The following is a 14,821-nucleotide window of genomic DNA, read 5'->3' on the forward strand; positions in this document are numbered from 1 at the left end:
ACATTGGCTCCCTGTTCAGGTTAGGGTGTACTTTAAAGCTTGTACAGTCATTGCTAAGATATTGTATGGTTCTGCTCCAGAATATGTACGGCCATAACTTACTTTTCCCTGTTGAGATAAATCTTTGGCATTGCGTAATATATCGTATCTAACTCTTCCATCAACAAAATCCATTCATTATAAGAGGTGCAGCAGGTAAAAGGGAAGTCTTTCTTTCCTGCAGGAAATGGATGTATGGCAAGTAAATCACTTGCCACGTTGCCATTTCGGGGGGGGGGGCCCTTACCGCCTCCCATTGAGGTGGCGGTAAGGGCTCCCACGCAAACCCGGCAGTAACTGGGCAGCACTCTAGGGGTGGGAAGTACCACCGGGCTGCTTAGGTACAGAAGTACATAAGTATTGCCAAACTGGGAAAGACCAAAGGTACATTGAGCCCAGCATCCTGTTTCCAACAGTGGCCAATCCAGATCACAAATACCTGGCAAGATCCCAAAAAAGTACAAAACATTTTATACTGCTTATCCCAGAAATAGTGGATTTCCCCCAAGTCCATTTAATAACGGTCTATGGACTTTTCCTTTAGGAAGCCGTCCAAACCTTTTTAAAACTCCGCTAAGCTAACCGCCTTTACCACATTCTCTGGCAACGAATTCCAGAGTTAAATTACAGGTTGAGTGAAGAAAAATTTTCTCCGATTCATTTTAAATTTACTACATTGTAGCTTCATCGCATGCCCCCTAGTCCTAGTATTTTTGGAAAGCGTGAACAGATGCTTCACATCTACCCGTTCAACTCCACTCATTATTTTATAGGCCTCTATCATATCTCCCCTCAGCCGCCTTTTCTCCAAGCTGAAGAGCCCTAGCTGCTTTAGCCTTTCCTCATAGGGAAGTTGTCCCATCCCCTTTATTATTTTCATCGCCCTTCTCTTGCAAACGTGACAGAAGCCTGTTGAATTTCATCAGCATGTGCCTCGCTGCTCATTTCATCATCTGTTTCATCATCAGCCATTGCCTGAGTGTAAGCACATATCTCGACATCAGTGCTGTCATCAGCTGTTTGTAGATCGTAATCAACAACTACGTAGTGATGAAACTCCTCTTCAGTAACACCGGCTGGGATGCCAATAGCCTGTTCATCTGACGCACTTGCAACAGCTGCATCTGTTTCGGCCCTTTCCACATCCCTAACAAAGCTTGCCCGCTTGTAGCAGTTCACAATGGTTGCCTGTGTAACATGATTCCAGGCTTCTTTCTGCATATGTAGGGAATCCAACAGTGATAGATTACGAGCTAGTTCAACAGTACGTTTATCCATGCCAGTCATCAAACGACGTAGCACAAGAGCCCGATAATGTTGTTTGAAATTGGCTATTATACCCTGATCCACAGGTTGGCCCTTGATGTTAGACAGCCTGACATCATTACTGTGTGCAGCACAATTATCACAAAGCAACAAAATCTGACGCTTTTGTGCCCGCATTCTAGTGTCTAACTTCTTTAGCCACTGCTTCCAAATTTCCCCAGTCATCCATGAATTTGTGTTAGCCTCGTATGACACAGGAAGTCGCTTAACATTCTTGAAGCAACAGGGCTGTTTGCTCTTTCCAGTGATGAGTGGTTCCAACTTCTCACTCCCATCCATATGGCAGCAAAGGAGGATCGTCAGTCGGTCCTTTGACGTTTTACTTCCTGTAGTTTCAGCTTGTTTGAATGAAAGTGTTCCATCAGGAATCGCTTGCCAGTAGAGACCGTTTTCGTCAGCATTGAAAATGCCACGAGGTGCAAACTCATTCAAGATGGTAGGAAGAACTGTCACGCACCAATCGGCTTCCATATTCCGTGCATGCGCTTATGCGGAGTCTTTCCTGCAGAGGAGCAGTCTTAAACCATGAATATAAGCGAATTTTGCACTTATCAGTGGTGTGCTAAACCGAAGTTTGTCCCCATAGAAATTCATGGCGACAAAAACGGGACCGAAGTACGGCATGCAGTTAAACAGATCATGCGCTTATCCGACGTGCACTTAAATGGAGTGCACTGTATTCATGAAATAGGGTCTTCAGCTTTTCTAAGCCTGCTTTCTATGTACATATACATCAGGCAACTTTATTCCAATGTGGTTTTAATGTTTTATCGTTTTTCTGTCTTATTGTAATCCACCTAGGACATTTCTGGGTAGGACAGAATGTGGATATAATACATAAAATGAAAATGAAGAGCCTACTTGAGCATGTAAAATGCTGCTCTACATTCTAAAGCCCCTAATAAAATAATCCCCTTGTGATGCTCTCAGCATAATAAAATATTAAACCAACCACTTCATGGAGAGTTTCTTTTAGAGGAATCCTTAAATGCTTATAAATCATAAAGTAAGGAATTTGTTATCCTTGCCTTCAAGACAAGAAAGACAGATCTTCATTATCGGACAGCCTCCTCTTGCCCATTCTCTCTGCCTTTTAGTTTTCCCATGCTTTCGGTTAAATCAGTAGAAGTGAGCATCGGCGGTGTCCCCCATGGTTCATACCCCTCCAGTTCTAGTATTTGGTATCGTTGTGTTTGTAGCTTTCATTGTTCCAGGCATAATTGGAAAAGCACATAGAAAGCAATCAAGCTGCATAAAGCATTCAGAGCAGAAATATTACAGTGAAATGTATATCATCGGAACACGTCTGCTTGGAAGATGGGCACCGTCTGTGAGATCCCCTACATGCATCTTGCCGTCTCTCAGTCCTGCTCCGACTATTCTTTCAATTATGTTGACTGGGAAATCTGTATCATAGAGCTACAGAAGTGATTTTCCTGTGAGGGCAAAGGACAAGACTAGCATGGTTCAGCAGCAGAGACAAAGGCAGCTTTATCCGAGAGGGAAAACTGCAAACCATTATCTATGGTGATATGAAAATTAACTACAACTTAATATTTACAACCTTCAAATATTGTCTATGCCATTGACTCACTAATGACTTTTAAACAGACTTTTTTTTTCTGTTATTTACAAAGCAGATTAATGGCCTGCGTCTTCTCTCTATTATAAGCACAATGTGTTCTCTTTTTTTAACCAAATGGTTCTAGTTTATATAGGATGAGTTTTCTTTCTTTCCAACACAGGATAGTAGTAACATAGTAGATGATGGCAGAAAAAGACCTGCACGGTCCACCCAGTCTGCCCAACAAGATAAACTCACATGTGCCATTTTTTGTGTATACCTTACCTTGATTTGTACCTGTCCTTTTCAGGGCACAGACCGTATAAGTCTGCCCAGCACTATCTCCGCCTCCCAACCACCAGCCCCGCCTCCCACCACCGGCTCTGGCACAGACCGTATAAGTCTGCCCAGCACTATCCCCACCTCCCAACCACCAGCCCCGCCTCCCACCACCGGCTCTGGCACAGACCGTATAAGTCTGCCCAGCACTATCCCCACCTCCCAACCACCAGCCCTGCCTCCCACCACCGGCTAAGCTTCTGGGGATCCCTTCCTTCTGAGCAGGATTCCTTTATGTTTATCCCACGCATGTTTGAATTCCGTTACCGTTTTCCTCTCCACCACCTCCCGCAGGAGGGCATTCCAAGCATCCACCACTCTCTCCGTGAAAAAATACTTCCTGACACTTTTCTTGAGTTTGCCCCCCTTCAGTCTCATTTCATGTCCTCTAGTTCTACCGCCTTTCCCTCTCCGGAAAACGTTCGTTTGCAGAGTAATACCTTTCAAATATTTGAACGTCTGTATCATATCACCCCTGTTTCTCCTTTCCTCCAGGGTATACATGCTCAGGTCAACAAGTCTCTCCTCATACGTCTTGTAATGCAAATCTCATACCATTCTCGTAGCTTTTTTTGCACCGCTTCCATTTTTTTAACATCCTTCACAAGATACGGCCTCCAAAACTGAACACAATACTCCAGGTGGGGCCTCACCAACGTCTTATACAGAGGTATTAAAACCTCTTTTCTTTTGCTGGTCACACCTCTCTCTATACAGCCTAGCAGCCTTCTAGCTACGGCCACCGCCTTGTCACACTGTTTCGTTGCCTTCAGGTCCTCAGATACTATCACCCCAAGATCCCTCTCCCCGTCCGTACCTATCAGACTCTCACCGCCTAACACATACGTCTCCCATGGATATTGGGCTTGATGGACCTTCAGTCTGTCCCAGTATGGCAACACTTACGTTCTTATGTTATGTTCATAATGTGGTCATTACCCAACTCATAGCTATGCTAAAAAAAAAAAAATCTCACAAATGTTTAGCACGGGAAGCTTTACACCAGGTCCAGGGCAGCATAGAAGAGTTGTTTGAGAGGCACAGGTATCTAGCAGCACCACATTTCTCCCTCCAACCTGACAACCCTGCCTGAACTGCTTCTTCTCCCCCCCCCCACCAGGCCGATCCTAACTGTAACTAGCTGACCCCCACCCACCGTATTAAATAAAATAGATTCCTGGGTGATTTAATGGCCCCCAGGCTTCCCTCCCTCCCACCCACACAAAAATCCCTAGTGTAGTAGTTTTATCCTCTGTCTCATAAAAATATTCCTTGGCAGTCTAGTTCCCCCCCCCCCCCCTTGCAATCTCAACCCAAGCCCCCCTTCCCCCAGAGGAAGTGGTAGAAATGGGGATTGTATCCCAATTCAATAAAGCATGGGACAAAAGCACAAATGATGATGAGTGACTGTAGAGATAAATTGTATACATAGTAACATAGTAGATGACGGCAGAAAAAGACCTGCACGGTCCACCCAGTCTGCCCAACAAGATAAACTCACATGTGCCATTTTTTGTGTATACCTTACCTTGATTTGTACCTGTCTTTTTCAGGGCACAGATCATATAAGTCTGCCCAGCACTATCCCCGCCTCCCAACCACCAGCCCCGTCTCCCACCACCGGCTCTGGCACAGACCGTATAAGTCTGCCCAGCACTATCCCCACCTCCCAACCACCAGCCCCGCCTCCCACCACCGGCTCTGGCACAGACCGTATAAGTCTGCCCAGCACTATCCACACCTCCCAACCACCAGCCCTGCCTCTCACCACCGGCTAAGCTTGGGAACATACAAGCCAATTTTTCAAAATGATTGGGGAGTGCTAAACCCAATAGAAATTGCCCGTGCCTGGACACAGTCAAGGAGTTTGCTCAATATTGAAGGTGCTTAAGCATCCACAGCACCCACAGAGCTGCTTCCTATGGATGGGAAGATTGGATAAACCTTTATCTGCTGTCCTTTTCTGTGTTAGTATATCAGCCCCTTGGTTTGCTGAACTAATCGTTATGCTATGACACATATTTACCAGAACACAGAGTCCTGCTTCTGCTGAGAAATAGTCTTCCTGTTGTGCTGTAGATCATCTAAATATAAAAGTCGTATTTTACCTTGAGTTTCATCATAGAGTCTTGACATAACTTGTCTCCCCGGGCTGCAGAAACCTCATCAATGCCAATCAGCTTTGCTTTGTATCGAACACCATCACCTTTAAATCTTCTTATTAAAGTAGTTTCACTTCGGTCCTGACCTAAAAAGAAACACATACTGCTGAAATACACATGGCAATTGTGTTTAGCAATATTTTGAGAACTGCTGGAAAAATAGCACACCAGTCAATATTCAGCCTGAAGGAGTCAACAAAAAAACCACTAACCGCCATGAGCAGAATTAGCCTTGAATATTGAGTGCCGGGCTATGTCCAGGGCTAATTGAAACTGAGTTGGCCATGAGTCAGTATGGCTCCTGCCCATATGATCACCTAGACTAACAGGGAGATTCCAGGGAGGCCCAGGGGGGGGGGGCTACAGGGGTTGGGGGGCAGGGTTTCATGCCAGGCCTATCATTCGCTTTCGGAGAAGAGAGAGGAGATAGGAACAAGGGGCACCCAAAACACCTCTTGTTACTACCTACAAGTTAACTGGGAACTAGCCAATATTCAAACCGGTGCCTCGTTAGCTCTGCGGCTAACATTAAGACAGTGGCGTACCGGGGAGGGGGGGGGGCAGTGGTGGCGGAATGCCCAAATCCCATCCCCACTACGCTCCCTTGTGATTTGGATGCACTGCAGATGAACTGCACAGAAAAATGTCTTCAACAAGGTTTTGAAAATAGCAATTTGGACGTTTTGGGAAAAAAAAAACATCCATCTGATGCTTTGTGCCGTTTTTGGACGTTTTTCTGTTTTGAAAATGAGCCCCTTTATGTTCTGACACATACAGCTGGATCGTCCATCTACTTCACAAATCAACATATGCTTAAGAAGTTAAGCATCACTTGGCCTTTACGTATGTAAGTGCTGCCGTGTACACACATATTTACTTCTTTTGCAATATATGTACATAGTAACATAGTAGATGATGGCAGAAAAAGACCTGCACGGTCCATCCAGTCTGCCCAACAAGATAAACTCATATGTGCTACTTTTTGTGTATACCTTACCTTGATTTGTTTCTGTCATTTTCAGGGCACAGACCGTATAAGTCTGCCCAGCACTATCCCTGCCTCCCAACCACCGGCTCTGGGACAGACCGTATAAGTCTGCCCAGCAATATCCTCGCCTCCCAACCACCAGCCCCGCCTCCCACCACCGGCTCTGCCACCTAATCTCAGCTAAGCTTCTGAGGATCCATTCCCTCGGAACAGGATTCCTTTATGTTTATCCCACGCATGCTTGAATTCCATTACCGTTTTCCGCTCCACCACCTCCCGTGGGAGAGCATTCCAAGCATCCACCACTCTCTCCGTGAAAAAATACTTCCTGACATTTTTCTTGAGTCTGCCCCCCTTCAATCTCATATCGTGCCCTCTAGTTCTACCGCCTTCCCATCTCCGGAAAATGTTCGTTTGCGGATTAGTACAATTTGACATATTTTAAAACCTGCACATACAAGAGGAGTCAGTTAAGAATGCTTTCTTGAGGTGTTGTTAGGAACCATAGAGGTGAACACTGTTGCGTCCTTATTCACTGAAGAACACCCTATGCTCTAACACACTGGTAGCTGGCTCTTGGGTACCTCAGAGAAGGTGCAAAACGTGGCACAGATGTTTTGTAATATGTGCGTATAACTACATGCTCATTTTTCTGCCCTTCCAAACCACACCACCCTGAAACCTTTGTGTTCTGGTGCATCAACACGCAAATATATCACTGTCCTGAAATCTCCATGTGTAAATAATGGGGTCATGGATTTGATATTGTGATAAATAAGAGGCTGTCCTAGCTGGGGCAGGCCACTAGATGGCGCTGTTCCCCTAAAAATGTTCAGGATGTCCGGGGTAGGCCACTAGAGGGCGCTAGGAGAATAGATGGAGGTCGCTAGGACCGGGGAGAGCCCTGGGAGGTCTACAGGTGCAGGCGGTTATGGGCTGGGTCCTGTGTAGCTAATTAACCACTTTATACCCCACCTGAGTTGTGAAAGAAAAAGAAGAGAGCTGGTAGCTGAAGAAGGAGAATCTCCCTGGAAAGCGCTGGCTAAACCCTATGGACTTGTGGTGTACTGGGTGCTCAAGGAAGAAAAACAGGCTGGGGTAAGAAGTCCCTAAAGCATTATTATTGGACTGTGTAGCCTCAGTACTTAGAGGAACTGTGTGTCCGGGACTGGGTGTCCAAAGAAGAAAGAGGAACTGTGTGTTCAAAGAAGAAGTAGGGCTGTGTGTCCCAGTACTGAGAAGCAGGCTGCAAAGCCTGGCGTTAGAAGTCCCCAAAGTATTGAAGTTAGCACTGAGCCCAGGTATCTGTGTGGGGAGGCTCAGTGTGAAGATATGTGAATTTATAAAGTATTTAAGCTAGAAGAAGTGTGCCCAGGGGGCTGGAATAAAGAATTGCCTGAATATGCTGTTGGTAAGACCTGTTTAATTGTGCCTCTGGAGAACCAGGTCACCCTGAGTGTGAAAGGGTAGCAAGCTAATCTGCTTATAATTTGCATACTGAGAACCAGCTCACCCTGAGTGAAAAAGGGGCCCAGGAGCTTGAGGTTGGATTGCTCAGGCTGCTAAGAAGAGATGGTTTAGAGTCCTGTTCTGAGGCCATAGGCCAGTGAGGCCTGCTGGAGAGTGAAGCAGGAGCTTCATCTTCACAATATACACTTATTATATACAGGTATTTTATCCCTAGTTGGTTCACAATTTAAATTTGTGTACATGGAACAATGGAGGATTAAATGACTTGCCTTGGGTCACAAGGAGCTGCAGTGGGAATTGAAAACAGCTCCCCAAATTTTAAGCCCACTGTGGTGACCATTAGGTTACTCCTGCCATTATTTTCCAATGTAGTGCTTCTAAAATGACCTTCTGTGTGTACTCCACTGAACACACCATTTCTGTGTTGAGAAGAAATTGTAGTGACAGCCCTACCATTAAGCCACCTGAGATGGGGACCTCAGGTGGCATTCTTACTGGAGCAGCATCTCGCCTTTCCTTCCTGCACCCCCTTCCCCGAGTTTACCTTCTTTGTCCATTTTCCAAGAGGTGGCAGCGATTCCCGTGTGCTGCCCTGCCGCCAGCACTGGCCTGTTCTCTTTACTGTGGCCCACCTCTCTGATGTAACTTCCTGTTTCCTCAGGCTGCAGTAGAGAAGAGGCCGGTGCCGGCGGCAGGGCAGCACATGGGAATCGCTGCCGCCTTTTGGAAAATGGACAAAGAAGGTAAACTCGGGGAAGGGGGTGCAGGAAGGAGGGGAGTAGATGCCAGACCGTGGCCCGGGAGGGGGGAGTGCCAGCGGCATCTTGCCTTGGGCCACCCTTGAAAAATGGACACATGTGCACTATATATTGTGAAATGCTTCCATCCTATCATTTGCGATGGGCATACTTATTGTATTTTATAAAGATCATTCTCAACATGGATTAATAGCTCTTATGTCTACAATCTTAATTTTCAAAACACAGTCTTAACATCGTTTGTCAAGTGCTACTTAGTCTTAAATCTTCATTACTAATATCTCCCTCTTCCACAGATAACTAAATTTCCTAATAAGGTATTATGAATGACACAGTTTCGAGAGATGGCTTTGTTATTTATCTCTACTAATGTAATATACCACCATCTGTTAGGGAGATCAAGTAATCCTACTTGATAGCCTGGAAACAGCTATGTGCCTTATTTAAATCCTTGTGTCCCTCAGGGTAAAATATGAATTTCCCATTTTTAAGATCATCTAAACTATATAATGATATTATCAGCAAAGTCAATAACATGCTTCAAGCAGCCAGTTCTCTGGAGAACACCACACTGCTGCCTGTTTCCTTCAAATAAAATACAAAAACTTGTATCCATCAACACATTCAAATTATAAACCTGCAATGGCTTAAATCACACAGAGATTTAACAGGTTGGCATATTGCAAGCAGTCTAAAATCTTCATGATGGCAATTAGCATTGTTATAGCACCCAGGCACAGGAGAATGTGCGGCACTGCAGCCTGGAACAACCTCCTAAGCACAGCAAGCTGAGCACCCCCCTAACAGAAATTGCAAGGTAAAACCTTTTTGTTATTCAGGGAAGCCATTTTGTTTTGTTGCTGACTAAAGATGGAGAAGGTTCAGCAGCATTAATCTGGTATTATTCATACTTTGAACCAATTTTCTTCAACAACTATGTAATTAGATTTTAAAAGTCCATATACCAAATGCAACTGTAGCTGAAAGCTCAATAGAATACAAAAGAAGGTCAATGAGTGCAGTACATAAGAAAGTCACATTGTAGACTACAGCGAAGGTCTTCCTGGTAGAAAAAGGAGAAGAGATTTTGGATGTAGCTCAAGGTGAGTTACATTCAGGTTATTTACATGAATACTTGGCTCACACTTTGTAGAATTGCCTCCTAAATGTATAGACCCCTTTCAATAAATTTTCAGTAATTCTCTATGGATAGTGATAAGATATAATACAGCCAGAGACCCCCGGAATGGTGGAGGGCTGAGCCATAGAGCTCAGGCTACTAGAGACATTGGCCAAGTCAGAAATCTGATGGTTGGCATAACTAGGAGCTTGCTGGAAAACTATGGCCTAGTTTTTAAGCCTAAACTGAGACCTGAATGGCCTGAATTGGAAAAGAAAGGGCAAGAAGTGTGAAAACAAAATGGAGATCAGAAAACAAAATGGAAGATCTAAAGTGTCAGTTATAAAGTGGATATTCCCCAAATTCCCCATTTAAGTTAGAAAAAGACTTGTTTTTCTTAAGTGTCTGCAGGTGCAAAGGAAATGACTTACTGATTGAGCAAGAATGTGGTCAGCTAGTTTGAAGTAAACAAGTGTAACATTGTAGCTTATGGGCTCCTTTACTTAGAATGGAGTTAGGAGAGTATATAAGGCAGGAAGATTTAAGGCGTGTCAGAAGACCTTTTGACTTGCTACACAAAGTGCTGTCCGCCCATCCACCCATCTGCTTGTATTCCTGATCCCGTTATATTATTGTGGTAAGCTATATTAAAGGTAATTATCCTTATAACTTCTCTCACTTCTTTCTATGAAATATCTAGCGATAAAATGGTTAATAAGAATACGCATACGTCCATGAACATTAGAAGCGAGTCAGATAAGCGCTGGTGCTTTATAGACGACAGCCTTGAGAGGAACCTCTCTGGTGAATGGCTAGCTCGCCAGCCTACCACAGAGGGTCCTCATGGGTCTCTCCAACCCTAGATAAAAACAATAGTAAAATTTCTTACAGATCACCCCAACACTACCTAGAGAGTGCTAAACTTACAATCCACATTTGTGCCAAGTGTCTAACCCAAGATCACAAGGAGTGACAGTGGGATTTGAACCTTGCATTCCTGGTTCTCTGTACTCAGTCTGGTTAAAACAGAGAGTAGGGTTAAATGGTCAGTATTCTCAATGGAGAAGGGTAGTTAGTGGGGTTCCCCAGGGGTCTGTGCTTGGACCGCTGCTGTTTAACATATTTATAAATGACCTAGAGATAGGAGTAACTAGTGAGGTAATTAAATTTCCTGATGACACAAAGTTATTCAAAGTCGTTAAACCGCGGGAAGATTGTGAAAAATTACAAGAAGACCTTACGAGACTGGGAGTCTAAACGGCAGGTGACGTTTAATGTGAGGCCTTTTTAAAATTGTTGCCGAAAATGGACATGCGGCAAAATGAAAATTGCCATGCGTCCATTTTGGGTCTGAGACCTTACCGCAAGCCATTGACCTAGCAGTAAGGTCTCATGCTGTAACCGGGTGTTAATGGCCTACGAGCGTAGATGCCGCGTGCCAGAAAATAAAAAAATAATTTTCAGATGAGCGTAGTGGATGCACGCCAAAATTGAAATTACCGCCAGGGCCACGTGGTAACCAGGCAGTAACTCCAATTTGGCGTGCATTGGGTGCACGTAGGTGCCTACGCGGCTTAGTAATAGGGCCCCTGAGCGTTGTATCGAGGGTTAAGTGACATGCCCAGATTCACAAGGAGTCACAGTGAGAAATGAACCCAGTCCCCCAGGTTCTCACCCCACTGCATTAAGCGTTACAATACTCGTCCACTCCAAGTATTTCATTTTTGCAGCTGTTGCATTTTACAATTGCTGAAGGTGAACATAGTAAGAGTGAACCCGGGAACGCAGCTAAGCAATTAACATAGGCTGCAATCATATTAAGGATACTGGAATCCAATTTCTCTCATACTCTCTCTGTGTAGAATAGTCTTTTGGGAAAAATACAAATATGGTATGAATGTTTACACAGCTTCTGAGCGAGCAGGATGGAAAAGGGGGGCAGACTCAAGAAAAATGTCAGGAAGTATTTTTTCACGGAGAGAGTAGTGGATGCTTGGAATGCCCTCCCGCGGGAGGTGGTGGAAATGAAAACGGTAACGGAATTCAAACATGCGTGGGATAAGCATAAAGGAATCCTGTGCCGAAGGAATGGATCCTCAGGAGCTTAGTCAAGATCGGGAGGCGGGGCTGGTGGTTGGGAGGCGGGGATAGGGCTGGGCAGACTTATACGGTCTGTACCAGAGCCGGTGGTGGGAAGCGGGACTGGTGGTTGGGAGGCGGGGATAGTGCTGGACAGACTTGTACAGTCTGTGCCAGAGCCGGTGGTTGGGAGGCAGGGCTGGTGGTGGGGAGGTGAGGATAGTGCTGGGCAGACGTATACGGTCTGTGCCTGTGCCAGAGCCGGTGATTGGGAGGTGGGGCTGGTGGTTCGGAGGCGGGGATAGTACGGGGCAGACTTATACGGTCTGTGCCCTGAAGAGCACAGGTACAAATCAAAGTAGGGTATACACAAAAAGCAGCAAATATGAGTTATCTTGTTGGGCAGACTGGATGGACTGTGCAGGTCTTTTTCTGCCGTCATCTACTATGTTACTATGAAAACACAGCCAGAAGGTGGAGGATATGCAGGTACTACTCACCACCAGTGGAGGACAACATCTAGATATTGTAATTGCACAATCTTTGAAGTAATGTTCATATACTTTTTTTTAAAGTTCACTATAGAAAGATTTCCAACGGTATTTAATTACAGGCAGGTTAAAGAGCTGATCGCTAGTACCAAAAATACCTTTCTAGTCTCTACCATTGACAGATGCGCTCCACAGGAGGTAGGGACTGAAGCTGTCTTCAGATGTAGTCACTGTCCTCTAAGTGAAAATGAGCTTTGAAGCATAGCACCAAAGCCCTAATTGAAAGTGTGGCATCGAAGGTGATTTGCAGCCCCTGACAGTGAAAGATAACTCATGTGAAAAGGCACTAAAATTAAACACTGACTTCCCAGCAGGCTTTTGATGCATTTTACAGGTCCAGCATAAATAAAAAAAAAAGGTCATAAGTACATAAGTATTGCCATACTGGGAAAGACCAAAGGTCCTTCAAGCCCAGCATCCTGTTTCCAACAGTGGCCAATCCAGATCACAAGTACCTTGCAGAAACCCAAAGAGTAGCAACATTCCATGTACAACTGCAAAGAATAGCAAGATTCTAGAATTCTAAAGAATAACAAGATTCCATGCAGAATTTCACAGAGTAGCAAGATTCCATTCAGAATCCCAAGTACATAAGCATTGCCATACTGGGAAAGACCAAAGGTCCATCAAGCCCAGCATCCTGTTTCCAACAGTGGCCAATCCAGGTCACAAATACCCGGCAAGAACCCAAAAAAGTACAAAACATTCTATACTGCTTATCCCAGAAATAGTGGATTTTCCCCAAGTTAATTTAATATTATTTTATAGACCTCTATCATATCTCCCCTCAGCCGCCTTTTCTCCAAGCTGAAGAGCCCTAGCCGCTTTAGCCTTTCTTTATAGAGAAGTCGTCCCGCCCCCTTTATCATTTTCGTTGCCCTTCAAAAATACCAATTTGGACTTTTTTGTGAGAAAAACGTCCAAATGCAGATATATGCCACTTTTTGGATGTTTTTCTCTTTCAAAAATGAGCCCCCATAGTAACATAACCATAACGTAGCTAATGGTCCATCTAGCTCCATATCCTGTTTCCGATAATGGCCAATCCAGGCCACAAGTACCTGGCAGAAACCCAATTAATAGCGGCATTCCAGACTACCAATCCCAGGGCATACAGTAACTTCCCCCATATCTACCTCAATAACAGGCTATGGACTTTTCCTCCAGGAGCTTGTCCAAACCTTTCAAAACAAGCCCCTAAATGTGATGGCATGTAGTTTGAAGTTGAGTGTGACACATGAATGGAGTCAATATGGAATGTGGGTTGTGCACTTTTTGACATGCATAAATTATGTAGTGTAGGTGCGGGTTTTGGGTGCGCGCCAATCCATTTTTCAGTGCGCCTGTAAAAAAAAGGCCTCTTTTTGCTTTTTTGCCGAAAATGGACGTGCGGCGAAATCAAAATTGCCGCGCATCCATTTTGGGTCTGACACTTTACCTCCAGCCATTGACCTAGTGGTAGAGAATCTGGGCGGTAATGACCTACGTGCATCAAATGCCACTTGGCACATGCTCGTTACGCGCGTCCAAACATAAAAAATATTTTTCAGATGTGTGTATCGGACGCGCGCCAAAAAATGAAATTACCGCAAGAGCCACGCGGTAGTTGGGCGGTAACTCCATGTTGGCGCACGTTGGGCGCGCATAGATGTTTACGCAGATTGGTAAAATGGGCCCTTAGGCCATGTTCTATAACAAAATCAGGGTACCCAGATGGCACTATAGAATACTATCTTAGTGTGTTACAAGAAATTCTACCCACTTCTCCAGCAATTAATATGTTGGAAGAAATGATTTATTTTGGGGAAAATAGCTCTAGAGCAACTCGCCACTGCTTATAATTTAAGAGCAGGTGCTGTATTTATAAGTTTTAGGATATTAATTTCTCCACCAATCACCAAAGGTGATAATTGCAATAAATTAAATAAATTAAATATATATATAGCTTCAATATACTCAGAACACAAAGAGACCGTATTTTTAGCTTCAAAAAAGGTTGATTTAATATACAATTGCACACGAGAGGTAGGTTTTAAAGGGATCTTAGAACAGATAATCTGTGCGTAAAATAGAACAAAGTAGCAGGTAGATCAAAAGTTATGTTACTTACAAGTCCTTGTTACACAGTATGAACAGCATTAGGTAAGCACATGTTTTAGGAGCAAGGCATCAGCGGACCCCAAAGAGAGCAGCAGTTTCCAAGAGAGGCAGGTTTCCAGAGGAGGCAGGTCCCAAGAGGGGCAGGTCCCAAGAGCGAGAGCTGGGCTGTTTCCAGGCCTTTTATAATGTTAGCAGAGAAGCATGGTGTGTGCATGTCCTGGATATTTTGCAAGGCATTATGGTTAAAGTAGTCTGTTCACATGACCACATTATAAGTCCTTCTTTCTGCAGATGTCCTGGCGTCCATTTGTCTGATAGATGATGG

At 44.5% G+C, this 14,821-nt stretch overlaps 1 protein-coding gene across 9 annotated transcripts in view; it reads right to left on the reverse strand.

The window, feature by feature from the left end:
* LOC115472873 (disabled homolog 1-like) overlaps positions 1-14,821 on the reverse strand; it is a 610,553-nt gene that overhangs the window by 183,693 nt on the left and 412,039 nt on the right. For all 9 annotated transcript variants that reach the window (XM_030207355.1, XM_030207354.1, XM_030207353.1 and 6 more), the window contains one exon: positions 5,377-5,516. In XM_030207355.1, the coding sequence (XP_030063215.1) occupies positions 5,377-5,516 (140 nt within the window). The remainder of the gene's footprint in view (positions 1-5,376; positions 5,517-14,821) is intronic.

The sequence above is a fragment of the Microcaecilia unicolor genome, chromosome 6, assembly GCF_901765095.1.
Source record: "Microcaecilia unicolor chromosome 6, aMicUni1.1, whole genome shotgun sequence".
NCBI classification, from domain to species: Eukaryota; Metazoa; Chordata; class Amphibia; order Gymnophiona; family Siphonopidae; genus Microcaecilia; species Microcaecilia unicolor.